A 25,612-nucleotide genomic window follows, 5' to 3' on the forward strand; every position below is an offset into this window, starting at 1 on the left:
TTTTGTTAAAGAACAGGTTAATGCTTTAAGAGAAACCCGTTGTGCTTTTATTTTAATGCCTAATTTACAGAAAAGCTGGATGACACCCCTTCAATCTTTAGCCAAAATGTTTACACACAGAATTTCCTTTACAATTAACCTTTCGAAACTTGCTTAAACCTTCAAAAACAATTCTTTAAACTTTTAACATAGGTTAAAAATCCACGTTCTTATGCCTACCAAAATATACTTTTTACCAAAAGTGTATTTTATTTTCCTTATGCACCCCTTGCACATAAACTGTCTCTTTAATAGTTTTAAATACATGTTGCACTGTTAACTTTTAGCAACCTTTACCTTTGTTGAGAACCCTGGTAAGCGGGATTTTAATGATGTGCTAGGTGTAGAGCTTAGGACCTAGACAGAAATGCAGTAAGGTCTGGCTTAGCCCAGCGTTTAACTCCATGTGTCCTAGATTTTCCCTAGCTGCAAAGCAGGCAAATTGTACAGCCAAGAGTTCTAGCGACATTTCATAAAGCACTCGGGAGGCCTACTTACTTTTAAATTATACATTTCTTGCCTAAATTCCAGGTTACTGGGTTTTCTGACCCCAGACTCGACGTAGGGGTTATGGGGGCGTAGGGGTGCCGACCTCGTCCCAGACTATCGGGCATTGGCGGCGAGTCCGCGGACACTGCGCATGCGCGAGCCGGAAGCTGCCGCCCGCGGCGGAAGGGGCCGACCCGGGAGACTGAGGACTTGGATTGCTTGAGGACACCAGGCGGGCGCGACGACCTTCAGCCTCTTTCTCTGCAGCTTTGGCCCGTTCCTTTAACTTTTGTTCACTTGGGGCCGTTTGGCGTTTCCACGTGCCTTGGGCCCGCCCACTGCAGCCGCCATCTTGGAAACGGCCGCTGGCGCCTAGCTGAGCTGGTAGGACTTCCGGGTCGGGCCTCCAGTTGCCCGGGTAACGGGAGCAAAGTCTCGCTGTAGAGTTACTTAGTCTTTCATTCATCAGCGTAAAAAGAATTGAGTTCAGGTCGCAGGTCTCCTCCAGTGCGGACATTATCGTGTGCGCTGTAATAACCTCTCATCGTGTGGAGTTGTTCACTTAGCGCGTATTGCTCCGGCGCCCTGCGTAACGCTAAGGAGCCTGAGGCCTGGGGTCCGATGCTCGCCGGGCTGTACTGTGGCGGCGGGAGCGGTGTGTGTGGGACCGTAGGGCGGCCTCACGGCTAGAGTTTCAGGACTGTGGGGTGCCAGTGTCTGTGGCGGTCGCCGGTGTCCTCGTGGTCCTCAGCAGGGTGCGGGTGGACAGCTCGCGCGAGGGCCCGGGAGTCTTGGAAACACTTTCCGGCGCGGTCTCTGGACTGAGCGCTGGGACCCGGACCGAACCAGCCGCGCTTGCCTCTGGAGCTGGACTAGCCGACTTTCGTTAGGTCAAATAATGAACCTTATACTGCTCAAGTGCGGTATTAATACCGCCTGGAGTTCTTGTCTCTTACTCATTTCTATCCCCGTATATTTTAGAAGTAGATTTATTTTATTTTTATTTATTTATTTTTTTCTGTGACAGAGTCTCGCTCTGTCGCCCAGGCTGGAGTGCAGTGGCGTGATCTCGTCTGGCTGCAACCTCCGCCTCCTGAGTTCAAGCGATTCTCCTGCCTCAGCCTCCCGAGTAGCTGGTATTACAGGTGCCTGCCACCAGTCCTGGCTAATTTTTGTATTTTTAGTAGAGACGGGGTTTCACCATGTTTGCCAGGCTGGGCTCGAACTCCTGACCTCAGCCCGCCTCGGGCTCCCAAAGTGCTGGGTTTACAGGCATGAGCCACCATGGCCGGCCCTTATTTTGTTTTTATTTTTATTTTTATTTATGCATTTATTTTTTGAGGCGGAGCCTCGCTCTGTCGCCCAGGCTGGAGTGCAGTAGTGCGATCTCAGCTCACTGCAACCTCGCCCTCCCGGGTTCAGGCGATTCTCCCGCCTCAGCCTCCCAAGTAGCTGGGATTACAGGCGTGTGCCACCACGCCCAGCTATTTTTTGTATTTTTAGTAGATTAAGCTGTAGTCACTAGGTCTGCAAGATAAAACTGTTTTAGAGGGACTGATAATAATGGGAATTCTGTAACTGTAGGGATCATGATTTAGCTTACAGTATAAACCTTTCATTTACAAAAACACTTGAGAGAAACAGTTTACCAAAATATACATTTGTATACTTAAAGGTACAAAGAACAGTGATTATCATATAACTGGAAAGTAAAAGAAATGTTTTTTATTTTAGATTGAGCATTTCCACAGAAATTACAGTTTTATCCTTTTTGAAAAAATAGAATTGTGTTTCAGAAAGAAGAAACTACAGTTTTAGCATGCAGAAAGGAAAAGGGAGAACAAGCCGGATCAGAAGACGAAAACTTTGCAGAAGTTCTGAACCAAGAGGAGGTACAGTTTTTGTTTTAGTGACAGTGATGAAAAAAGAAATCCTTTTGTGATTGCTTGTTTGTTCATACGTAGCTTTCCTTTCTTTCTTTTTTTTCTGAGACGGATTCTTGCTCTGTTGCCCACGCTGGAGTACAGTGGCGTGATCTTGGCTCACTGTAACCTCCACTTCCCAGGTTCAAGTGATTCTCTTGCCTCAGCCTCCCAAGTTGCTGGGACTACAGGCATGAGCCACCATGCTCGGCCTAACACATAGCTTTTCTCAAAGGCACACAGTGTTCAAAGAGAATCTTTCTTTTTTCTTTTCTTTTTTTTTTTTTTTTTTTTTGGAGACAAGGTACAGTCTGTTACCCAGATTGGAGTGCAGTGGCGTGATCATGGCTCTCTACAGCCTTGAACTGCCAGGCTCAAGTGATCTCCTGCCTTAGCCTCCCTCCTGCCTCAGCCTCCCAAGTACCTCGGACTACAGGTACATGCCACTCCATCCGGCTAATGTTTTTTTAAATTAGTTTTAGCAACAGGGTCTCACTATGTTGCCCAGGCCAGTCTTGAACTCCTGGGCTCAAGTGGTCCTCCTGCCTCGGCCTCCCAAAGCACTGGGATTACAGGCATGAGTCACTGTGCCCAACCCAAAGAGAATATTTCTTAAATAACACTCTTTTTTTTTTTTTTTTTTTGAGACGGAGTCTCGCGCTGTTGCCCAGGCTGGAGTGCAGTGGCCGGATCTCAGCTCACTGCAAGTTCCGCCTCCCGGGTTTACGCCATTCTCCTGCCTCAGCCTCCCGAGTAACTGGGATTACAGGCGCCCGCCAACTCACCCGGCTAGCTTTTTGTATTTTTTTAGTAGAGACGGGGTTTCACCGTGTTTGCCAGGATGGTCTCGATCTCCTGACCTCGTGATCCACCCGCCTCGGCCTCCCAAAGTGCTGGGATTACAGGCTTGAGCCACCGCGCCCGGCCTATAACACTCTTTTTAATGGTGCCATTGTATTCTTTTAGATCCTGGTGGGAATGTGAAGATATCTAACTCATTGTTTCAACTGTCTTCTCTGGGGGTGACTCCCAAGTTTCTTTTTCTGGTCTTGACCTTCAGCCACCTGTAGGATATCAGTGTTTGGATGTAAATTTATCACTTCAAATTCGGGGTAACCCTGTCTGAAGAAGATACTGTATCTTGTTCAATACAAAAGTGGCCATCTGGAAAGTCCTATGTAAATCCAACTGAATATGGTACAAGATATGGATAAGTTCACTTGTTTTTTCTCTTACGGAGATCCAGTTGTTGGATCATCATTTATTGAAAAGACTACCTTTTTCCACTGATTTGCCTTCACACTTTGTCAGAAATCAGTTGTTCATTTACATATGGGCCTCTTCCAATTTTCTGTCCTGTTCCATTGACCTATTTGTCTGTCTTGACAATATCACAGTAATTTGATTACTGTAGATTTAGAATAAGTTTTAAAATCAATCTTTCAAAGACATCGTGGCTATTCGAGGGTTTTTGCATTTCCATATGAGTTTTGGGATCAGCTTGTTAATTCCTGTACGAAAGCCTGCTTGAATTTTGATTAGGATTACATTGAATGAATATAGTCATATGTTGCATAAGGATGTTTTGGTTGATGGATCACATGTACAGTGGTGGTCCTATTAGATTACAATACCGTATTTTTTTTTTTTCTTAAGAGGTGGGGTCTTTCTATGTTTGCCAGGCTGGTCTCAAACTCCTGGCCTCAAGCAACCCTCCCGCCTTGGTCTCCCAAATGCTGGGAATACAGATGTGAGCCACTGTGCCTGGCCAATACTGTGTTTTTATTGTACCTTTTCTATGTTTAGATACACCAGTTCTCACTATTGTGCAAGTCTCTCTGACACATTTCATCAGACATGTTCTTTTAAAAATGGTAATCTGATTATATAGTGGTTTTAATCACCATTTGTTCTCTCCTTGCCTGATAGTGAATGAGAGCCACAAGTCTGAATTTATAGAGCTAAGGAAGTGGCTGAAAGCTAGGAAGTTTCAAGATTCAAACTTAGCGCCTGCTTGTTTTCCAGGTAAGATCTAGCCTTCAGCTGTCCTGCCCTTTCCCACGCGAGAGCCAGGTAGACAGCAGGGGCCACTCTTGCAAGTGGGCCTCAGCAGATATTGTCCCTCAGCTGGTTTGCTTGTGCTCCCCTTGGGTTGGAGGAGGAGCCCCCTGTGTGTGGCCAGTTAATTGCAGAGCTGTGGGCTTCAGCACTGAGCTGAGGTAGATTGACATTCTCTTCTGGAACTTGCGCTTATTAGGGAGGTTAGGTTAACATTTTGCCAGGCGCAGTGGCTCATGTCTGTAATCCCAGCACTTTGGGAGGCTGAGGCAGGCAGATCACTTGAGCTCGGGGGTTTGAGACCATCCTGGCCAAAATGACGAAATCCTATCTCTACTAAAAGTCCGAAAGTTAGCCAGGCGCGGTGGTGTGCCCTGTAGTCCCAGCTACTCTAGAGGCTTAGGCGGGAGGATTGCTTGAGCCTGGGAGGTTGAGGCTGCAGAGAGCCATGATCATGCCCCTGCACTCCAGCTTGGGCGATAGAGTGAGACCTTGTCTCAAAAAACTAACAAAAACCAAAAACCACTTTCTTCTGGAACATTCTCTCACAGAGGTTGGGCAGCTTGCTCTGGGTGTGTGCCTGCATACATGGCCACTCCACTCTTCCACAGGTGGGCAGGAGATAACCACGGGGAGGACCAAGATGCTCTTTACAAGGATTTGGAGTCTGCTGCAGCACAGAGATAGTGGTGCAATTAGGGCCCCAAAGTTCTACATCACAGGGCAGGCTGCACCTTACAGAAAAGTTAAGGCATATGCCACACAATGCTCCCATTGTCCATCAGAATTATTACTCAAGTACCCGTTAGGTAATTGAACTTTGAGCAAATTAACTTCCTCATATACCCCCCGCCAAGGCAAATGATTTCCCACTTGTGCCCCTTGCTGAGTGAGGTGATGTGTGTAAAGTTGTTTTCCATGAGTCAGTTACACATCATGACTTTGAACGAAAATGCTTGATTTGAGCCATTTTCTCTTAGGGCCCCTTCTAGTTGATGGTCACGAACCACATTGTCAGCCTCTAACATAATGGTTGCCTTTCTGTTTTTCTGTGTCAAAGATGGTCAGTAAAAGCCACACTCTTAGATTATACTGAACAGAGTTCTTCCCCAGATGATCAAGAGAGTCAGTAGTGTCAGAGGTAGACTTGCCGTATCTAAGGCCTGCCCACATCTCAGGTGTCATTTGCCCTAAGAAGGATGGGTTTAAAATCATCAAGCAGGAATCAGCAGATGGTTTAGATGGAATACCTGAGAATAGGTCATCTGTTTGTAATTTGGAGCAGTAAAGAGTTCCTATTTTTAAAAGTGAGAACAACTTGCCCTGGCCCCAGCCCCAGATTTCAGGCGATGCAGGTGCAAAAGCACAGTGGCTTGGCAGTGACCTGAGCCCAGTGCTTACAGTTCTGGGGACAAGGAACCTTCTGTAAGTGCTTCATATAGTTTTTAGCTCCTAATCAGTGTATGATAGGAGGTAACATTTTTGGGCTTCAGTCAAAATGTATGAACTCTGGGGAATTCATCTTAGTTTGTGGAGGGGCATAGGAAATCTCCTAAGCAGGATTCCATCTTTAGACTCTCTCTTCTTTTCTGCCTTGGAAACTGACCCCAGCATTTCCTTTCACCACCAAAAGCGCTAGCCAGGTCAGGGCCTCCCATGTAGATTGATGATAGTGGAAATTTTGAGGCTTTGAGACATTTGTAATAAGCTTTACTCTTACGAGCTCCTAATGGCCACTTCTACTTTGCCTAATATATGCAATATGAAAATGAAAGTAAGTGTAGATTACTATGTGTTTTTTGATATTAAACACTATCATGTAAATATAGGTAAAGGCTCTTCTAGATGTATTCCATAGGCCAGCTTTTGTTCACATACATGTTTGGAGAGAATTTCCACTTAGATTAGCACGTAAGGTTTTGGAAGGATAACCACGCAGAAGAAAATCTTCCCGTTAGTAATTGATTCTAGGAGGAGTTCTGGCGCACAGGGGCGATTAACTCCACAATGCGGTACACGAAATCAATGAAATACGCTATCAACACTAGAACCAGCTGTGTGAGCAGACAGTATCCTCCTGGGAGGGGAGATGAATTGGGACTCATCAAATCCAACTTGCTGGGAAACCCATAGAGGACTTGAGGCAGGAATTCCCACCATGAACCAGGAGCATCAAATCCAAGTTGCGGGAAACTGATGAAGACTTGAGGCAGGAGTTCCCACTGTGAGCCAGGAGCTCCCAGTAGTCCTGCATTGACTTGGCTGAATTATTTTCCCTCCCAGCTAAGAGAGGAAAGGTGAGGAATGATGAATTGGAGACGTTAATGCTCTAGGCCTCTTATGATCATGTAATACCTATGCCTGCCAGAAAAGCTGTCATCTGAGCATCCTTTCAATGTTCGTCTGACTGCTCCAGGAGCAGAAGCTTAGGCATGGAGGGAGAAACTTCTGGAAGTTGGTGGGGTATTAATGCAGCTGCTGAGGTTACTGTGGTGACTGTGCTCCAGCTGGAGCCTTGGCTCACAGGCACCCGCTGGAGCTGACCTACCCAGCTGAGCTCACCAGGTCATGGAGAACCCATCTCATGGGTTACCTGATCAGAGAGGGGAGGATGTCTGCAGGCTATGTGGGGACTTAAGTGGGGTTTACTGGCCAGCCAGCCAATCAAAGGGGTCTCGAGGTTTTTACTCTGGAGAGCTGAGTCTGGTAATGGGGATAAGTGGCCTGGGGCTCTAGCCTCAGAGGTTGGCTGGGCATTGGGAATAGCACCTTATTGGTCAGTAGGCCCCAGGGGAGAGAGTCCAGCCAAAGCTTCCTGCAAGAGGCCAGGAGTAGGTCTGTATCAAGTCCACGGTGGTCTTTAGGTCTCACCTCTGAAGCTGACTTTGCCCTTCAAGGATTATAACTCACTGGAGGTCAAGACATTTTCTGGAATAGCTTTCTGACTCCCTGTTTCTCCTTGGAATCAAAGACTGAGACACATCCAGCTTCAGCCTTGTGTAATTTTGAAGTTCACATTTTTTTTTTTTTTCCATAATGATATGTCTAGGGCCTCGAAGGTGTAGTAGGATTTACTCTTTGTGTCTTTGCTTTCCTAGGTACAGGAAGAGGGCTGATGAGCCAAACATCCTTGCAGGTGAGAATTTTCCTTTGATCCTTGAAACCCAGTGTAGATTTTGCTGCTTTGTTTTTGTGGTTCAAATGAAGTGGATTAAAAAAATTTCAGACATACAGTCATTTCTTACTTACCTAATAGATATGTTTGAATATGGTTCTATCAACTAGGATTAAGTTTGTTGCAATGAAAGACAAGCCCAAAGTTGAGGTGCTTAAGCAGCATGGAAATTTATTTTTTTCTCACTCAGAAACAAGCTTGGAGTAGGCTGACCCGAGCTGGTGGGGCAGTCCCATGGTCCGTGGAGGCCCCAGCTCCTTCCAGCTCTCTCATGTCCTTAAGGGAACTGCACCGTCAGGTCAGGGTGCAGGTCTTGGAACTTGGGCAGCAGGAGAGAGCAAGGGGGTGAGGAAGGGCAGGCTTCCTCCCTTTAAGGAAATTCCAGTCCCTCTGTCCTTGACCGGTGATCAGGTACACAGCCCTAGCCAGCTGCAAGGGAGGAGAGCCGTGCTGGCCTTTCCCCAGCCACGTGCCCTCTAAGTAGGATTCTGTTAGTGAGGACGGGGTGAGAAGGCGTGTTGGGATAGGCAACTAGCAATCTCTGCCACAACACATTACATGTCAGATCACGTTTAAAGTGTGCTGAGGCAGCTGCTGCTGTTTGTGAGGCAGTTGTGGTGCAGCAGGTAGAAACCAGAGCTAAGGGAGGATGAGGCCTCGGGTTTGGGCCAGAGTTGCCTTCAGCTGCCTGGGGGCCCCAACCCGAGACCCCCTCATACCCTTGCCTTCCGTTTCCTCCTCTACAAAATGAGGAAGTAAATGATGACCTCCAAGGTTTCTTTTCGTTCTTCCGATCCTGTTTTAAAGATCTCTAATGCACGATTTTCTGTAAAGCTAGAAATTAATTTCTTCCTTTATTTAAAAATTGTCCTTTAAAAAATTCTTTATTTAAAACTCATACTCAGATGTGTACATACGTTTAGTCTAAGGAATGGTATCTTTTTTTGTTTTGTTTTGTTAGTAGATAAAAAGTAATTTTTTTTTTTTTGAGACAGAGTCTTGCTCTGTCGCCCAGGCTGGAGTGCAGTGGCATGACCTTGGCTCCCTGCAACCTCCGTCTCCTGGGTTCAAGCAATTCTCTTGCCTGAGCCTCCTGAATAGCTGAGATTACAGGCGTGTGCCATCAAGCCTAGCTAATTTTTTTGTGTTTTTAGTAGAGACAGGGTTTCACCGTGTTGGCCAGGCTGGTCTTGAACTCCTGACCTCAGGATCTACCCGCCTCGGCCTCCCAAAGTGTTGGGATTACAAGCATGAGCCACTATGCCTGGTCCAAAGGTAATTTTAATTGTTAAAAATGTTGTGCTAAAAAGATAAATTTTTAAAATATTAAAGGAAAATATAATTTCTTTAAAATGCAAACACAGTCAGCAAGGGAATTCAGGTTATGTTTCCTAAACAGGTGAAAATCACAAACACAAGAAGTCCAGTATATAAAGAATGGTATGTTTTGAGGTCGTAATTCTATTATGCTGTGTTAATGTTTTCGTCATTTAAATTTTTTTAATTGTGGTAAAATATATGTAACGTAAAACTTAACATCTTAACCATTTTGAAGTTCAGTAGTATTAAGTACTTTCATATTGTCGTGCAGTATTTTTATTTTTGGAGGAAAGTGTAATTGACTTTATTCTGTAGCAGAATTTGGGGATGAGAAATGTCATGTATGCAGCAGTAACTACAGGTAGTCTTTGTTTAGGTCATGAAATAATTGGCAGTTGTTTCACATGTACATTCAAATGTTGTTTTATCAAAAGTTTTTGAAATTTGAGACATTTTACATATAGTGAAATGCACAGCGAAGTGTACAGTTTGCATTTTGATGATAAAGAGATTTACCCAAATATTTTCTAACCATAAGATCATAGGATGTTGGAATGGGAAGTGACCATGGTGATCATCCAGCTTAATCTTGCTTTACAGATGAGGAAACCAGAAATTGATCCCGGAAGATTTTTTGGCTGAGATTTTTTTTTTTTCTTTCTTTTTTGAGAAGGAGTCACGTTCTGTCACCCAGGCCAGAGTGCAGTGGCGCAATCTCTGCTCACTGCCATCTCTGCCTCCTGAGTTCAACTGATTCTCCTGCCTCAGCCTCCGGAGTAGCTGGGGATTACAGGCACCTGCCACCACGGTCGGCTAATTTTTGTACTTTTAGTAGAGATGGGGTTTCATCATGTTGGTCAGGCTGGTCTTGAACTCCTGGCCTCAAGCAATCCACCCGCCTAAGCCTCCCAAAGTTCTGGGATTACAGGCGTGAGCCACCATGCCCGGGCTTGGCTGAGATTTTTAACCAACTTAGATGCCAGTTAGAATTAAAGGAGAATCTCACATCTGGCTTCATCATGTTGTGTTTATTTAAACTGTTTTCTATTACTTTACATCGAATTTTTCTTCTCTGGTTCCATCTCAGTGGGAGACACTGAGAACGATACTCTTGCAAGTGGTAGAATTCGATCCTTACTACGTTGGGCATGCTGGCCTTTCTTTAGCTCCTAGGCGTGGGTTATGTAGAGAGCAGACCATTGCCTAGCCACTTGGATTTCACTGAAAACAATTTTTTGGGGGTAGTTTCTGAAGGGGGCTGCCCCTCTACACCTGTGGGTATTTCTCATCAGGAGGGATGAGAGACTGAGAAAAGAAATAAGACACAGAGACAAAGTATAGAGAAAGAACAGTGGGCCCAGGGGACTGGCACACTCAGCATGCGAGGACCTGCACCAGCGCCGGTCTCCGGGTGTCCTCAGTATTTATTGATGACTATTTTCACTATCTCGGCAAGGGGAGTGGGGCAGGAGAACAGGGTGAACGGGGTGATGGTGGGGAGAAGATCAGCAGGAAAACATGTGAGTAAAGGAATCTGCATTGTAAATAAGTTGAAGGGAAGGTACTGTGTCCGGATGTGTACATAGGCTAGATTTGTTTCTCTTTACCCAAGCATCTCAGTATAGGAAAGAGTGACAGAGTAGTATTGCTGCCAGCATATCTCGCCTCCAGCCACAGGGTGGTTTTCTCCTATCTCAGAATAGAACGAATAGTTGGATTTACACCGAGACATTCTGTTCCCAGGGACTTGCGGGAAACAGGCCTTCCTCTTTTACTAATCCTTCTTAGCACAGACCCTTTACAGGTGTTGGGCTGGGGGACGATAAGGTCTTTTCCTTCCCACGAGGCCATATGTCAGGCTGTCTCAGTGGGGGGAAACCTTGGACAATACCCAGACTTTTTTGGGCAGAGGTCCCTGCGGCTTTCCGCAGTGCATCGTGCCCCTGGTTAATAGAGAATGGAGAATGGCGATGACTTTTACCAAGCATACTGTCTGCAAACATATTGTTAACAAGGCACATCCTGCATAGCCTTAAATCCCTTAAACCTTGATTCAATACAGCACATGTTTCTGTGAGCACAGGGTTGGGCCTAAAGTTACAGATTAACAGCATCTCAAAGCAGAATGATTTTTCTTTGTACAGATCAAAATGGAGTTTCTTATGTCTTCCTTTTTCTACATAGACACAGTAACAGTCTGATCTCTATTTCTTTTCCCCACAGTTTCTGTTTGTTTGCTATTGGTAGCACTATTTCCTGGCATAAGAAAGTGCAGAAACAGGTGAAACCCTGTCTGTACTAAAAATACAAAAATTAGCTGGGCATGATGGCAGGCGCCTGTAGTCCCAGCTGCTCAGGAGGCTGAGGCAGGAGAATCGCTTGAACCTGGGAGGTGGAGGTTGCAGTGAGCTGAGATCGCGCCATTGCATTCTAGCCTGGGAGACAAGAGGAAAACTCCATCTCAAAAAAAAAAGTGAAGAAACAGTATAATTTGAATTGTCAACATGTTTCCACCACTCATTCTGGTGAAGGGTTGACTGCCTGTCAATGCTTTCATTTTTGTTGGGGTTGTGGGACCTGGCATTGGAGCAGCCTTATGTGCATCTGCTGACTCGCAGAGTTGGGAGCGACTCCATTGGTGGCTTTTGGTTGAGTTATAGTGGGTTCTTGGTAGGTGACTGTGGGATCAAAGACTTTTTCAGACTCATACTCCTGGGTTCTTCCCAAAGCATAGGCATCCTCAACTTTGCTTTCCTTTTGGCCAGGAGGGACAGATGATTATTTCGTTGCCTGAGAGTTGCCTGCTCACCACGGACACAGTGATTCGAAGCTACTTAGGGGCATACATTACTAAGTAAGTGACCACACACATGCTTACCTGGTGCAAGTGCTTCTCCTTAAAGTCTGTCATTGGCGAATATGTCTCTTGAGACATAATTCATTAATACCCAGTCCCTTTTAGAGCAGATAAATACCTGAAATGATGTGAAAAGTTTACTCTGTTCTAGAAAGTTTGTCCTTCCTCTTCCCCTCCCTCCCTCCCTCCCTCCTTCCCCCCTCCCTCCCTCCCTCCCTCCCTTCCTTCCTTCCTTCCTTCCTTCCTTCCTTCCTTCCTTCCTTCCTTCCTTCCTTCCTTCCTTCCTTCCTTCCTTCCTTTCCTTTCCTTTCCTTTCCTTTTCTCTCTCTGTCTGTCTGTCTTTCTTGAGACGGAGTCTCACCTGTTGCCCAGGCTAGAGTGCAGTGGTGTGATCTTGGCTCATTGCAACCACTGCCTCCTGGGTTCAAGCGATTCTCCTGCCTCAACCTCCCAAGTAGCTGGGATTACAGGGGCCCGCCACCATGCCTGGCTAATTTTTTTTTTTTTGTATTTTTAGTAGAGTTAGCGTTTCACCATCTTGGCCAGGCTGATCTTGAACTTCTGACCTCGTGATCCTCCCGCCTCGGGCTCCCAAAGTGCTGGGATTACAGGTGTGAGCCACCGTGCCCAGCCGGAAAGTTTGTTCTTAATTCACTGTAAATGGCATTTTTAAGGTTTTTAATAGGCTTCCTGGAGTGTGGGTGTGATACCACCATCTATCACTTACTAAGAAATAAAAATTAAATGGGATAATATATGTAAATCACAGCTGAGTGCTTTGGTTCTTAGTAGCCTGTTCTCTTCCATCACAGTAGCTCTTGACAAATGTAAGTTACTCTCTCTTATTTCTACCCTTACTGTACTTCAGTTTTTCTTGAACTTTGAAGAGCTGTTGACATTATGAAAGAATTAGTTTTATTTGGGTATAGAAGAGAGGAGGCTGATGTGGGAGAACTGTTTTCTGGCACACGTTCTGCTGGGCCTTTGTTTTGGGGCATCTCTGAAGACAGAGTGAGAGACCCGCAGCGGAAGGGATTTCTAAATTACGAGGGTACCGTTTCTTTCTTTCTTTTCTTTTTTGTTTTTTTTCTTTTTCTTTTTCTTTTTTTTTTTTTTTTGAGACAGGGTCTTGCTGTGTCGCCTAGGCTGGAGTGCAGTGGCGATCTTAGCTCCCTGCAACCTCCACCTTCTGGGTTTAAGCAGTTCTCATGCCTCAGCCTCCCAAGTAGCTGGGATTACAGGCATGCTCCACCGTGCCTAATTTTTGCATTTCTATTAAAGATGGGGTTTCACCATGTTGACCAGGCTGGTCTCAAACTCCTGGCCTCAAGTGATTCACCCACCTCAGCCTCCCAAAGTGCTGGGATATAGGCAAAGGGCCACTGTGCCTGGCATATACTGTTTCTTAACCGTTAGGTAAGTTCTGGACTTTCTTCCCCTGGCATGTTTTTGGAAGAAGGTGAATAGGTCTTTTAGGCCCGTGTAGAGGCAAGGATGCTGTCATAAACATTTTCTGAATCATTCTGAAATTTTGAGTAGAATGTATGGCAGTATAGGAATCTGGACCTTGAAGGATTGATGAAAACTTTTTCTAAATACCTTCAGGCAACATGAGATCTTTTTATTGGCAATTGTGCAAAACAAATAAAAATACTGTGATACATAATTTGTAATAGAGCAGGTAAACTTAGGAATAAAAGCGTTAGAACTGCACAAGTGTATATGAGCATATTCCATTTTGGTTAAGGTTGGTGCCTTCCAACAGAGCTTTCAGCAATGACAGATGTTTTTTCTGCATTGTCTGGTATGGTGGCCATTAGCTCTGAATGGCTATTGCGCACTTAAAACATAGCTTATCTCACTGAGGGATTGAATTTTAAATATTATTTAATTCTAAATAATTAAGGGTTAAATTTAAATAGCTCTGCGTACCCAGTGATTACTATATCGGATGGTGCAGGTCTCTGTTCTTTCCACCATTTTTTCCCCACCATATTTTATATCTTTATTTAGGTGAGACAAATGGAGTTAGGTCAAAAGCTTTGTAACTGGAGAACCAAGTTGGAAGCAAAGAGGTTTTTTTGCAACGAGGAATCTCTTGCAAACAAACCTGGAACTTGGCCTAGTGAGTCAGTTTTTCTGACATGTAAGTATGGCTCTTTCAGAGCACTGGCACTGGGGCTGTGCTCCCCCGGAGAGGAAGAGCCTTAAGGAAGGAAGGAAGGAACTCTTTTGAGTCTGTTAAGTAAACTGAGTGTGTTGACAGTTTGAACACACTCCCTCTGGCAGCAAAACAAACTGCTTGGCTTATTTCATATTTTGAATCAAAGTAATTCCTTTAAACCGGCTTTTAATTTTCAAAGGTGGAAGCCGCCTCCGTCTCCTCTGCTGGCGCTGTGTACCTTTTTAGTTTCAGAGAAGCATGCTGGGGACCGATCTCTTTGGAAGCCTTACCTGGAGATTTTACCCAAGGCCTATACCTGCCCTGTTTGTTTGGAGCCGGAAGTGGTGAACCTTCTTCCCAAATCTTTAAAAGCAAAGGCTGAAGAGCAGAGAGCCCATGTGCAGGAGTTCTTTGCTTCCTCCAGAGACTTTTTCTCTTCTCTGCAGCCTCTGTTTGTGGAGGCTGTTGACAGCATCTTCAGCTACAGTGCCCTGCTGTGGGCTTGGTGCACCGTCAACACCAGAGCCGTGTACCTGAGGCCCAGGCAGCGGGAATGCCTTTCTGCAGAGCCGGACACCTGTGCGCTCGCTCCATACCTGGACCTGCTGAATCATAGCCCACGTGTCCAGGTGAGAAGCTGACAAGGGAGCAGCTATTCTATTTGGATAGGAAAGCTTCCACTGCCCAGAACCTGTGACTGTAGATGGTGAGTGACACCACAGGGAGAGGCGTCGGCAGCTTCAGGTGACCCTGTTGGGATGGCCTGCCGTCAGGAGGCTCCTGTTGTTCTTCCAGACCCCACTGTCCCTCTTGCAGTGCTTGCCTCTGCCCATTTTCTCCACTTTGCTCTTCAGGCCTACAGAACCTCATGTTGCATTCCCTGTCCGGTCTTTCCCAGCAGGTGGTGCAGAGCCCTCCTTCCTTCTCCCTCGTTCCTCCTTCAAGACCAGGACTGAAGCCCAGCCTGCTTTCCTGCCCTGTCGCTTTTAAACTTGGTGTTATAGCTGTCACAGCTTTTCTCTTTGCTCTGATCGCTGACTGACTTGATCTTTTTCCCACTGAGCTCTGAAATCTTTGAGAATGGGGTCTTTGCCTTGTTCCTCTTTGTCACCCCAGTGCTCATGCAGGGCCTGGCACATAGTAGGTGTTCAGTAAATGTTTATTGAATGGATGGGTATTTGTGGGGAAAGGGTTCTGGGAAATAATGAAAGAAACCCGATTTGGGAGGTGGTCACAGATCGCATCCTCCCGAGCCTTTTCCCCAGGTGGCTCATTTGGGAAACGAGTGTTATTTGCAGGGCATGCAGGGGTAGAGGCCTGGCTTGGAGAGCAGGAGAATGTCCATCAGTCGACTCACCTGTAACGCTTTTGGGGTGTGTTGTGGAGGGACATGGCTGGGATCCGTGTCCTGGCTGTCACCTTTACATGACACTCCACTGTGAGAAGAGCAGTCATGCCTTGTGAGCCCACGTGCTAAGCTCATGTGCTCTCCACATGAGATCAGAGCTTAGGGAGGTTCCCGCTCTGCTTTCTTAGCCCAGGAACAAGGGCTGTCTGCTTGTTACTTTTGTAGAAAGAAGTATCTTTAACAATCAGGAGCAAAGGAGCCTGGGATTAGATGAGTGTTTCTGTGGTTGATGTTGATGAAATAATATCAGGGGTGTGTAGTGTGATGGATGCTAGACATGGGAACTCCGTCTGTCCCCAGTGCAGTAATTTATTTTTATTGGGACTTTTGGTGCATTTATGTGCCAAACCAATGATTTTATAGTCTACTGTAGGAAGACCACACCACAAACTACAGCCTGTGGGCATGTGGCCCGAAAGCCCTGAGCTAAGAGTGGTTTTTACACTTTGAAAGGATGGTAAAAATACAACTTGTGACAGAGACCACATAGGGCTGGCAAAGCTGAACATGTTTACTCTCTAGCTTTTTACAGATAAAGTTTATTGGCACCACCATGTCCTCCTTCCCTGGGCTATGAGTGGACGTGACCAATAAACTGCTGATGATCTCATCTGTGCTGTGTCAGGTGATGTGGTGTGGCCATCCCCAGCGCCCTAGGGCAGGACTCCCTCCCTCATCAACAGGGTGAAGTCGAGGTGGATGAAACCGGAAGTGGCATGTTCCCTATGCATAGTTACATTTATTGATGGGTGTTTGAAAGCTGCACTTGACTCACATTAATATTACATAATAACTTAATTAGTTTTTGTAGTTTTACACCTTACTTTAAAAAAAACCTTTAACATTTTTTCTTTCTAGGTAAAAGCAGCATTTAATGAAGAAACTCACTCTTACGAAATTAGAACGACTTCACGTTGGAGAAAGCATGAAGAGGTATTCATCTGTTACGGCCCTCACGATAATCAGCGGCTGTTCCTGGAATATGGATTTGTTTCCGTCCATAATCCTCATGCTTGTGTTTATGTCTCAAGAGGTGGGAATCAACTTTGTTCTTAACGTAAACACTGTATAATTTTTTTTCCCAGTTGGAGATGTGTATTTTCAGTTTTAATAAAAATATCAAAACCATAAGACTGACATACACATCACTAATTTTCTTCTAGGTAGGCCTAGCCTTACTCTTACTGACTGTAATTTCAGTGTTGAAGTAAAAACAACAAAGCTCTGACTGATATTTAGGATAAGAAGAATTAAGAAGTTTTCATTGCATTGGGTCAAAATATAGAATAGAAGAAGAGGAAAACTGCTAAGGAAATAAATACAGTATTAAAGGATGGAAATCTTTATACTGAGATGTTGGCACTGGCACTAAAGACAATAGAATTAGAGAGCAATGAATAAAAAATATTTATTAAGCACCTACTGTGTGTAAGACACTGTGCTAATCACAGAGATAAATCTATAGTCCTTGTTTCTGGAGGTTGATGCCATGATGACATTTGATTTCATCTATGTTCTTTTGTTTTTGGTTTTATTATTTTTGGTTTTATCATTGGTTGTATTTTTGAGTGAGTCGCACTCTGTTGCTCAGGCTGGAGTGCAGTGGCGTGATCTTTGCTTGTTGCAACCTCCGCCTCCCAGGTTCAGGCGATTCTTGTGCCCTAGCCTCCGGAGTAGTTGGGATTACAGGCATGCGCTACCACGCCTGGCTACTTTTTGTAATTTTAGTAGAGATGGGGTTTCGCCATGTTGGTTAGGCTGGTCTTGAACTCCTAGCCTCAAGTGATCTACCTGTCTCAGCCTCCCAAAGTGCTAGGATTATAGGAGTGAGCCACTGCACCTGACCTGGTTTTATTATTATTATTTTTAATTTTTGTTTTTTCATATGATAGAGACAAGCTTGTTATGTTGCCCAGGCTGTCTTCAAGTCCTGGGCTCAAGAGATCCTCCTGCCTCAGCCTCCCAAAGTGTTGGTATTATAGGCGGGAGCCACCGTACTTGGCCCAGTTTTATTATTTTAAAATAGTAAGTTAGCCATTACACTTAAAATGTGAAAATTCCAAATATAGTGTTAAAAAAGTACATAGAAGACTGATTTTTCCCTTTGTGAAACAGTAGAGAAGCAGTTTTCTAGGCCATGAAAAAATGGCAAGAGACTTATTAAATACATAATTTGATGCATTTTTAATATAGATTTGATTGGAAATAGAAACTTGGCCAAGCTGTTACTACTCCATCTTATAAGGCAGAATAATAATGTGATTTCTCAAAATAAAAATAGAAAAGCAAAAACTGGGTCTTGCTGCTAGAAAACCAGCTTTGAGATTGGCTTCATGTTTTCAAAATCCTGATAAATTTAATATTGATGTCCATGAAGTATTCATTTGTTGAATAAATTAATTTGAGCAAAAATTATATTTTAGTTATATTTACATTTTAAAAGTAAAATAGAAAAATCTCTCATTACCCTGCTTCTCCAAATAGCTTTGTTAGTTTGTGCGTATTTACTTTAAGTTTTTTGTAGTTGCAGTCACTAATATCCAGACTACTTTGAATTCTGGTTTGGAAAAAGCTCAGTATTGTAAACCTTTCCTCATGTTTTTGCATGGCCTCTACTTTTGTTGACTGTAATTTTCCAACAGTCATGCTGATGTCCTAATGACCTGCTTGTTTTTGGTGGATTTACTTAGTGGGAGCATGAGCTGAGGTTATGCGTGTTTAGTCCTCCAGCCTTGGAATTCTGATAGCCTTTCAGGGACTCAGTACTGATGTGACTGAATTGGACTCGAAGAGTAGACTTCCTTGTGAATTAGGTGGAATTGTTTGTGCATGTCTGGGTTGCTAAGGGGAAAGGAGGTGAGTTGAGAAGGGAAGGAAGACATACTTTCGTCCAAATTTACGCCCTAACAGTCTGATTTTTTTTTAAATATAGAAATACTTGTTAAATATCTTCCATCAAGAGATAAACACATGGACAAAAAGATTTCTATTCTAAAGGATCATGGCTACATAGAGTAAGTGTTTCTCTTTCCCTCTTAGAATTATTCCTTTAGGAAATGTTCATGGAAAACCTGGGGTTACATTTTCCATGGGGGTGAGACACCTCTTGACCCTGTGTCAGCTGACGGGTAGGTATTGAGCACTTACTGTGTGCAGTAAAACTGCTTGATGTTGTGGAGGACATGAGGAGTAGAAGACACTTGAAAGAAACTTCTTTAGGGACATAAGGTCCAAGCTAGAAATATTAAATTACAGTACCAAAAGGGAGCTTGGGTGTGTTGATGGGTGGCCCAGGATGAGTCTGTCTACCCTGTGGTCATGTGGAAAGGCCAGGCTGGCCCTCAGGAGAGCCCAGGCACCTGGCACCATGGTGCAGGCTCTTGGGGTAGGTGGGTAGCCAGGTGATTCCATGCCAAGTGGCTAAACGGGGTTCAAGGCTCTCCCTTTTGGATTTTCTTTTCTGGATGAAATTAAGTTTGAAATGATCCCGCCATGGTGTGAGAGCAGCCTGGCAGTGGTGGCTGCCATCTGTGGGATGCCCGGGTAGTTCCAGTTCTTAAGCGTTTCTCTTACTGGGAACTCCTGCCCTTGGGCCCTGCCTCAGGCCCCTCATTCATGTTCAAGCTTCTTACTAAAATTATTGCAAAAGAGCTGTTTACTCTTTAAAAAAAATGGGGAGAGAATTTTCTGTTACTTAGGCTTTCTTTTTAAGTATTTGCAGACTGATTTTCTCCTGTCCTTTGACCAAGATTGCAGGTTACATGACATTTAGCAACCCCTTTAAAAATGTGTTTGACTCTTCAGTCATTTGCTATGAGGTCATGAAATACTGAAATGACGGATTTGTCATTATTTGTTTTTCTGCTTCAGAAATTTGACATTCGGATGGGATGGACCATCTTGGAGGCTACTCACAGCCCTTAAGTTGTTATGTCTGGAAGCTGAAAAATTGTAAGTTTCACATGTGTTGGTCTTAAGCTGAGGCAACAGGCTAGATATAACTTTGGAGCGTTTGTTTGTGTTTTGGCTTGCATTCAGATACCCAACCAGGGAGGAAAAAGGAATGTCCTACATTGAAGTTGCTTTTTTGTTATGTAACTTGCCCATGTAGTGAATGTTTCATTTCTCAGTTTTAACCGTTTTGGAATTCTGGTTTTAGAATCATAATCAGAATACATAGTTCTGATAATTTTTTTGTTTCTACTCATATTTTCCTACTGGTGACCTGAAATCCTTTAGAAAGTGTGGGCATTGGCACCGTTCAGAGGAAAGTCTGAGAGTAGGTAGGTTTTGCCCGGGACAAATAGAGCTCGAGCTCCTAACGTCGGTCCTGCCCTGGGGCAGATCCAGAAGCCTGGCTGAAGAGCTGGACTTTTCCATGGGGGAGGCAGGTCGGGGAGCCCCCGGTGTGGGTCTGCATCCTGGCCAGGCTCCCTCATGTTCCTGCCTGCTGTCAGTCCTGCTCCCTGCAGCCACCTGTCGGCACATCCAGCTGTGCTGTACCCAGTACAGGGGCCGCTTCGGCCTGAGTCCCTGGCAGGGAGAGCAGCCTTCAACCTTCTGCTGCTAGATATCCAGGGAGAACCTCTTGAAGATGGTGCAGGCTGTCCTTGAGCAGTTGGGAGGACTGACTGAGATGAGGCACAGTGCCTGGGAGCAGTCAGTGCCCCTTCTGTGATGCCTGTTCTTCTTGTGGATGAGATGATGTTGCTTCCTTCTTTTTCTCTAGGAACTTTTGGAGTAAAATTTCTCCCTGGTCTCAACACCAAACATAGTTTTTGTTTTTATTCTTAGCAAATGGAGTGTTTTTATCTTACAGATACTATGAATTCTTTAACTGATGTTTCCTTCTTTTTCTTGTTCGCTGGAAAACTGAGAGGCAAATCTGAGGTCCATCCAAATGTACCTAATGTTAGGGCGTGCGGTTTCACACTGGCCCGTTCCTGCTGTGTCTTGTCTTTTCTCCCCTCTTCTTCCTTTGTCTTGTTTTCTGCCTTCATTCATCTTACCTTTAATTTTGTGTGCATTCATGTAAGCTTCTTTAAATCCTTCTGGCAACAAGGTATGAGTCCTTTTTGGACACTTCAGCCTAAAATTAAATACAACAACTGGCTGTTTCCCAGAGGTCTTCCTTAGGCCTCTTTTCTTCCGTTTGAGTTACTGCTTACTGAGTGGGTGGTGGAGAAAACATGTGTGGGCTCTGGCTGATGCGTGTTTGCAGTTCTTTCTGCCTCTCATTAGGTCTGTCACTTAGGGTGGGTGCTTCAACTTTCCTGAGTGAGCCCTGGCATGGGGATAATCGTGCTTTCTTTGCTAGGTAACTGTGAAGATTAAATTAGATAATGGTTATTCATGAACACCATGCCTGACAATCATTTTTTTTTCTTTCCTGAGAACTCATTTCACCTGTCATCTCTGACGCTGAAGCCTTCTGAGACTATTCCGGGCTATGTCTTGCCAGCTGTTCTGAATTCTAATGGGCTCCTGTTTACTTCCACAGCAGCCATCTTTCCTCCCCTTGGAAGCCACTTCCACTTCCAGATTCTCGGTGTTCAGAATCCGGTCCTCCATCCTTTTCTCCCGGTCGTTCTTTCTAGTGTCTAGGTCTGGCGCTGCCACCTCTGCTCCACATCCTGCTGTGGCTCCCTTGCACCTGCCACAGCAGACCTGCCAGAGTGGGCCCTGCCTGCTGACTGAGCCCCATTTCCTACGAGCCTTTGTAGTAGAGCTTTGGAATGACTTGCATGGGGATAGAGGCTTGCTGTAGATTCCTCCTTCCAGACGCGGAGCATTTGGCTTTGTGAATTGTGTCCCAGTTTGCTACTATTTTGGACAGACTGTCACTTGAAGAGAAGGAAAACTCCCACCTTTGCTCCTTAGTCCTCTGCCTTTCGGCTGTGGACTCGCCCTCCTGTTCTGTCACTGGCTTCGTTCCCATGGCTGGGGGCAGGACTTCATTCACTTATGGGTCACACAGGCTTGTCATGATGATAACATTCAGTCCTTGCCTGCAGAGAGCACCCACCCCTCGTGCTTTTTCTTCTCAGCTCCTCCTCCTCCTTTCTTATTACCTGGTCGGCTTCCACACAGGAGCTACAAGTGGCGTGGAGGTTTGGGGAGTCTGCTTATGGAATGAGTTGTATTATGCTCCTGGAGAAATAGGAGAAGGAGTTTATGTGTTGCATTGAAATAGAAAAGTCTGCTTTTTGAGAGCCTGCTAAAATTGTGTCATGGAACATTTTGGTTCTAGTACATGCTGGAAAAAAGTACTTCTTGGGGAAGTAATTTCAGATATGAATGAGAAGACAAGTTTGGACATAGCCCAGAAAATATGCTATTATTTCATGGAAGAGACTAATGCTATGCTTCAAAAGGTATGTTTCCAGAATGTGACATCCTTAAAGAAGTGTCTGGATTCAGCAGTTCCTTGTTTTGTACATGTTGTTAGGGATAGTGCATTTCATAAGAGCATTGTTTAGTCCCTTAAATAAATAAATGTTGATGTAATTACCTCTATTTTTGTTTTCTTTGAGATGGAGTTTCACTCTTGTTGCCCAGGCTGGAGTGCAATGGCACGATCTTGGCTCACTGCAACCTCCACCTCGCAGGTTCAAGCGATTCTCCTGCCTCAGCCTCCCAGGTAGCTGGATTACAGGTGCCCGCCACCATGCCCAGCTAATGTTTGTATTTTTAGTACAGATGGGGTTTCACCATGTTGGCCAGGCTGGTCTCGAACTCCTGACCTCAGGTGATCCACCCACCTCAGCCTCCCAAAGTGCTGGGATTACAAGTGTGAACCACTGCACCTGGCCTGAACCACTGTGTCCGGCCTCCATTTTTGACTGTTAACCTTGTCCCTATGCTTTTTCTCTCAATTTTTTCTTTATTTTTTCTTTTTATTTTATTTTATTTTTGAGACAGGGTCTTGCTCTTGTCTCCCAGACTGGAGTACTGTGGCACAATCTCGGCTCCCTGCAACCTCCGTCTCCTGGGTTGAGGCGATTCTTCTGCCTCAGCCTCCTGAGTAGCTGGGATTACAGGCGCCCACCACCATGTCTGGCTAATTTTTGTGGTTTTAGTAGAGACGGGGTTTCACCATGTTGGGCAGGCTGGTCTCGAACTCCTGACCTCAGGTGATCCACCCACCTCAGCCTCCCAAAGTGCTGGGATTACAGGCATGAGCCACCACACCTGGCCTCTTTATTTTTAATTGTATGTATTTATAGTGTACCACATGATGTTTTAAAATATGTATACGTTGTAGATGGCTAAATGAAGATATTTAACATGCATGATCACATATACTTATTTTTTTGTGGTGAGAACACTTAAAATCTACTCTTAGCAATTTTCAAGTACATGATATGTTGTTACTAACTAGTCATCACAATGTACAATAGGTCTCTTGAACTAATCCTCTGTCCAGCTGAGATTTTGTGTCTTTTGATCAACATCTCCCTAATCCCCCTCCAACCCCTCGGCCTCTGGTGACCACAATTTGACTCCCTGCTTCTATGAGTTTGATGATTTTAGAGTCCACATATAGTGAGATCATGCAATATTTGTCATTCTGTGCTGGCTTATTGCCCTGTGACAACATGTCCTCCAGGTTCATCCATGTTGTCACAAATGACAAAATTTCCTTTTTTTTTTTTTTTTATAAGGCTGAATGTACTTCACTGGGTATATATGCCACGTTTTCTTTCTTTCTTCATCTGTTGATGAATACTTAGGTTGACTCCATATCTTTGCCTTTACCTTTTATTAAAAGGTAAAAAGTAAAAAAGGTAAAAAGTAAAAGTTACTGTATGACTTCAAGCATTTTTTCTCATTGATGCGTTTATTTAGTAAAAGTTTTAGTTAAATGAGAAATCAGCTCATTCGTATGAAAACACGCCTGGGATTTAAGGAGTGATTTTAATGTAGAAGACATTATGGAAATGAAATAAGCCAGACACAAAAGGACAAATACTGTATGATTTCACTTCTGTGAGGTTCCTAGAACAGGCAAGTTCATAGAGACAGAGAGTGGAGTAGAGGTAACTGGGGGTTTGGGGAAGAGGGGAATAGGATTACTGATAAATGGTTATAGAGTTTCTGTTTGGGGTGATAGAAACAGTTCCAGAGCTGGAGAGTGGTGGTGGATCTATAACAGTGCGAATATACTTCATGCTGCTGAACCGTACACTTAAAAACCGTACACTTAAAACCGTACACTTAAAAGTGTAAAAAACCGTACACTTAAAAGTGTAAAAAACCGTACACTTAAAAAGATACATTCTATGATATATATATATAACTGCAATAATAATAATTAAAAAATATCTTTCAGGTGTCGCATATGAAGGATGAAAAAGAGGCCCTAATAAATCAACTAACTTTGGTGGAATCCTTGTGGACGGAAGAGCTAAAGGTTCTCAGGGCATCTGCCAAGACCCTGCACAGTTTGCAAACAGCTTTTACCTGATTTCACCAAAGTGCGTTTGGTCACCTCCTCTGGTGGGTGTTAGTCACACATTTTAGACTAAGGTTTGATGGACTAAATTTATATAGTTTAGAGTCGAGAGTGGCATCTACTCAACAATTAGGAACGTCATCCTTTTCTTTTTGCTTTTCCTACAGAAACAGAAGTTAATTTGAAGAGCGTCATCGTGGCCTGGGGCGGTGGCTGCCCCCAGGACGTGCAGGATTTCTGCAGGGGGCAGCACAGGTTCTGGGACTGTGAGGCTGTGAGTGAAGGTGGACAAGCTGTCTGGATAGCACGTCTAATGCTCTTCCGAATAAAGTGCTGAACTGTGAGGAGAGAGGCGGACTGCCAGGGAGCCAGGAGCCAGCTGCGTCCGTGTGTGGTCTGTCACCACGGGGCCTGCTTCTTATCTGACACAGCAGCTCTCAGAGTCTAGCGGTTGTGCTTTTAAGATGCTCTGATACCGTTGGGTTAAGGGGCAGGTTGGCGGTGGGTGGCTTTGGGCAGTGGGTGTGGGGAAGTGTGAGGTAGTCCTGGGTTCCCGCCAGGGTGGCCCAGCCACCAGCCGTTCCCTGTGTGATTGCACTGAGGTGGGCGTTGAAGAGTCCCCTGGGGGACACAGGGCTTCCAAGAGGAAGGAATGTCCTCTAAACATGCTCCTGGCCTCCCAAGGCGGCGCTTGTCTAATTATTCACTTGGGAAGAATGACTGGCTTAGCCAGCGGCCCTTTCTGCTTTGTTCTGGTGGCTGTCCTGGGCAGGCCTTTCAACCTGGGGAGCTGGCCCATCCGCGGTGGGCCTGTCTGCTTGATTCTGGGGTTCAGTGTAGGTCAGCTGATTGCAAACCATGGTGGTGGTTTGGCCTCTGTTCTTACTCTTGAGTTTTGATCCTGCTCAGACCCTGGGTGGGGAAAAGGGGCGCTTCCTGCACAGCTCTCAGCTGCCTGTGGCCTCAGGACTGCCTGCGTAAGTAATGCAGGGGCTGCTAGTCCTGTTCAGGCCCATGCCGGAGACGCTGCGTAGACAGTGTTGCCCAGGGTCCTGTTTACTCTCCCAGGGTTCATTCTTCCCAAGAACTGAAATTCCTTTCTCACTGGAGCCCAGCAAAACCAAATGAATGGGGCCTGCTGGCCTCAGAAGGCAGGCAGAGTTTAAAATAAAACTTTCTCATGATTTCTTGAACATCTTTCCCTGTTTGTATATACAGTTTGTGTTTATTTTTCAATAGTTGCAGTATATTTCTTTTTTTTAATATTCAGTATAATGCAGTGTATTTCATCATACAATGTATGGAGAGTGGGCAGACTCTTCTGTGGAGGGCCCGGTAGTGACCATTTGAAGCTTTCTGGACCTGTGGCCTTAGTCCCAGCGATTCTGCAGAGCAGCTATCAGCAGCATGTCAACCACTTGCAAGGCTGGGCTCCCGGGAAACTATTGACAGTGACAGGTGGTGGGCCGTAAGTTTCCTGACCCCTGTGCTGTGCCAGAATTTCTTTCTCCTGTTTCCTGTGAATGCACCTAAATATGTTAATTCCTTTACACCTTTCAAAATGGACAGCCCCTTGAACATTAAAAACTTTGCAGACCCTACATGGTCATTGTGCTTCCCTCATCTAGTGATTAGAAAAAATGCACAATGGGTGGGTGCGGTGCTCACACCTGTAATCACTTTAGGGGAGGCTGAGGGGGGAGGATCTCTTGAGTCCAGGAACAG

The 25,612-nt window shown here is 44.9% G+C and overlaps 2 protein-coding genes across 6 annotated transcripts in view; one reads left to right on the forward strand and one right to left on the reverse strand.

Annotated features, from left to right (window-relative positions):
- LOC126951561 (carbonyl reductase [NADPH] 1) overlaps positions 1–25,612 on the reverse strand; it is a 61,893-nt gene that overhangs the window by 11,998 nt on the left and 24,283 nt on the right. The window lies entirely within an intron of this gene.
- On the forward strand, positions 859–25,488 carry SETD4 (SET domain containing 4). 5 transcript variants are annotated; one of them, XM_050785753.1, is made up of 12 exons: positions 859–973; positions 2,329–2,420; positions 4,380–4,475; positions 7,607–7,644; positions 11,769–11,857; positions 14,224–14,653; positions 16,291–16,465; positions 18,365–18,446; positions 19,303–19,383; positions 21,683–21,806; positions 23,765–23,931; positions 24,055–25,488. In XM_050785753.1, the coding sequence occupies exons 2-11, from the start codon at positions 2,348–2,350 to the stop codon at positions 23,897–23,899; spliced, it is 1,323 nt and encodes a 440-aa protein (XP_050641710.1). In that variant the 5' UTR covers positions 859–973; positions 2,329–2,347; the 3' UTR covers positions 23,900–23,931; positions 24,055–25,488. The 5 variants fall into 5 exon arrangements, with proteins under 5 accessions (XP_050641710.1, XP_050641709.1, XP_050641711.1 ...); XM_050785752.1 differs by having other exon boundaries at positions 913–968; positions 2,311–2,420; XM_050785756.1 differs by lacking the exons at positions 859–973; positions 2,329–2,420 and adding exons at positions 8,841–8,958; positions 9,604–11,673 and having other exon boundaries at positions 4,423–4,475.

This window comes from Macaca thibetana, chromosome 3 (genome assembly GCF_024542745.1).
Source record: "Macaca thibetana thibetana isolate TM-01 chromosome 3, ASM2454274v1, whole genome shotgun sequence".
Taxonomy (NCBI): domain Eukaryota; kingdom Metazoa; phylum Chordata; class Mammalia; order Primates; family Cercopithecidae; genus Macaca; species Macaca thibetana.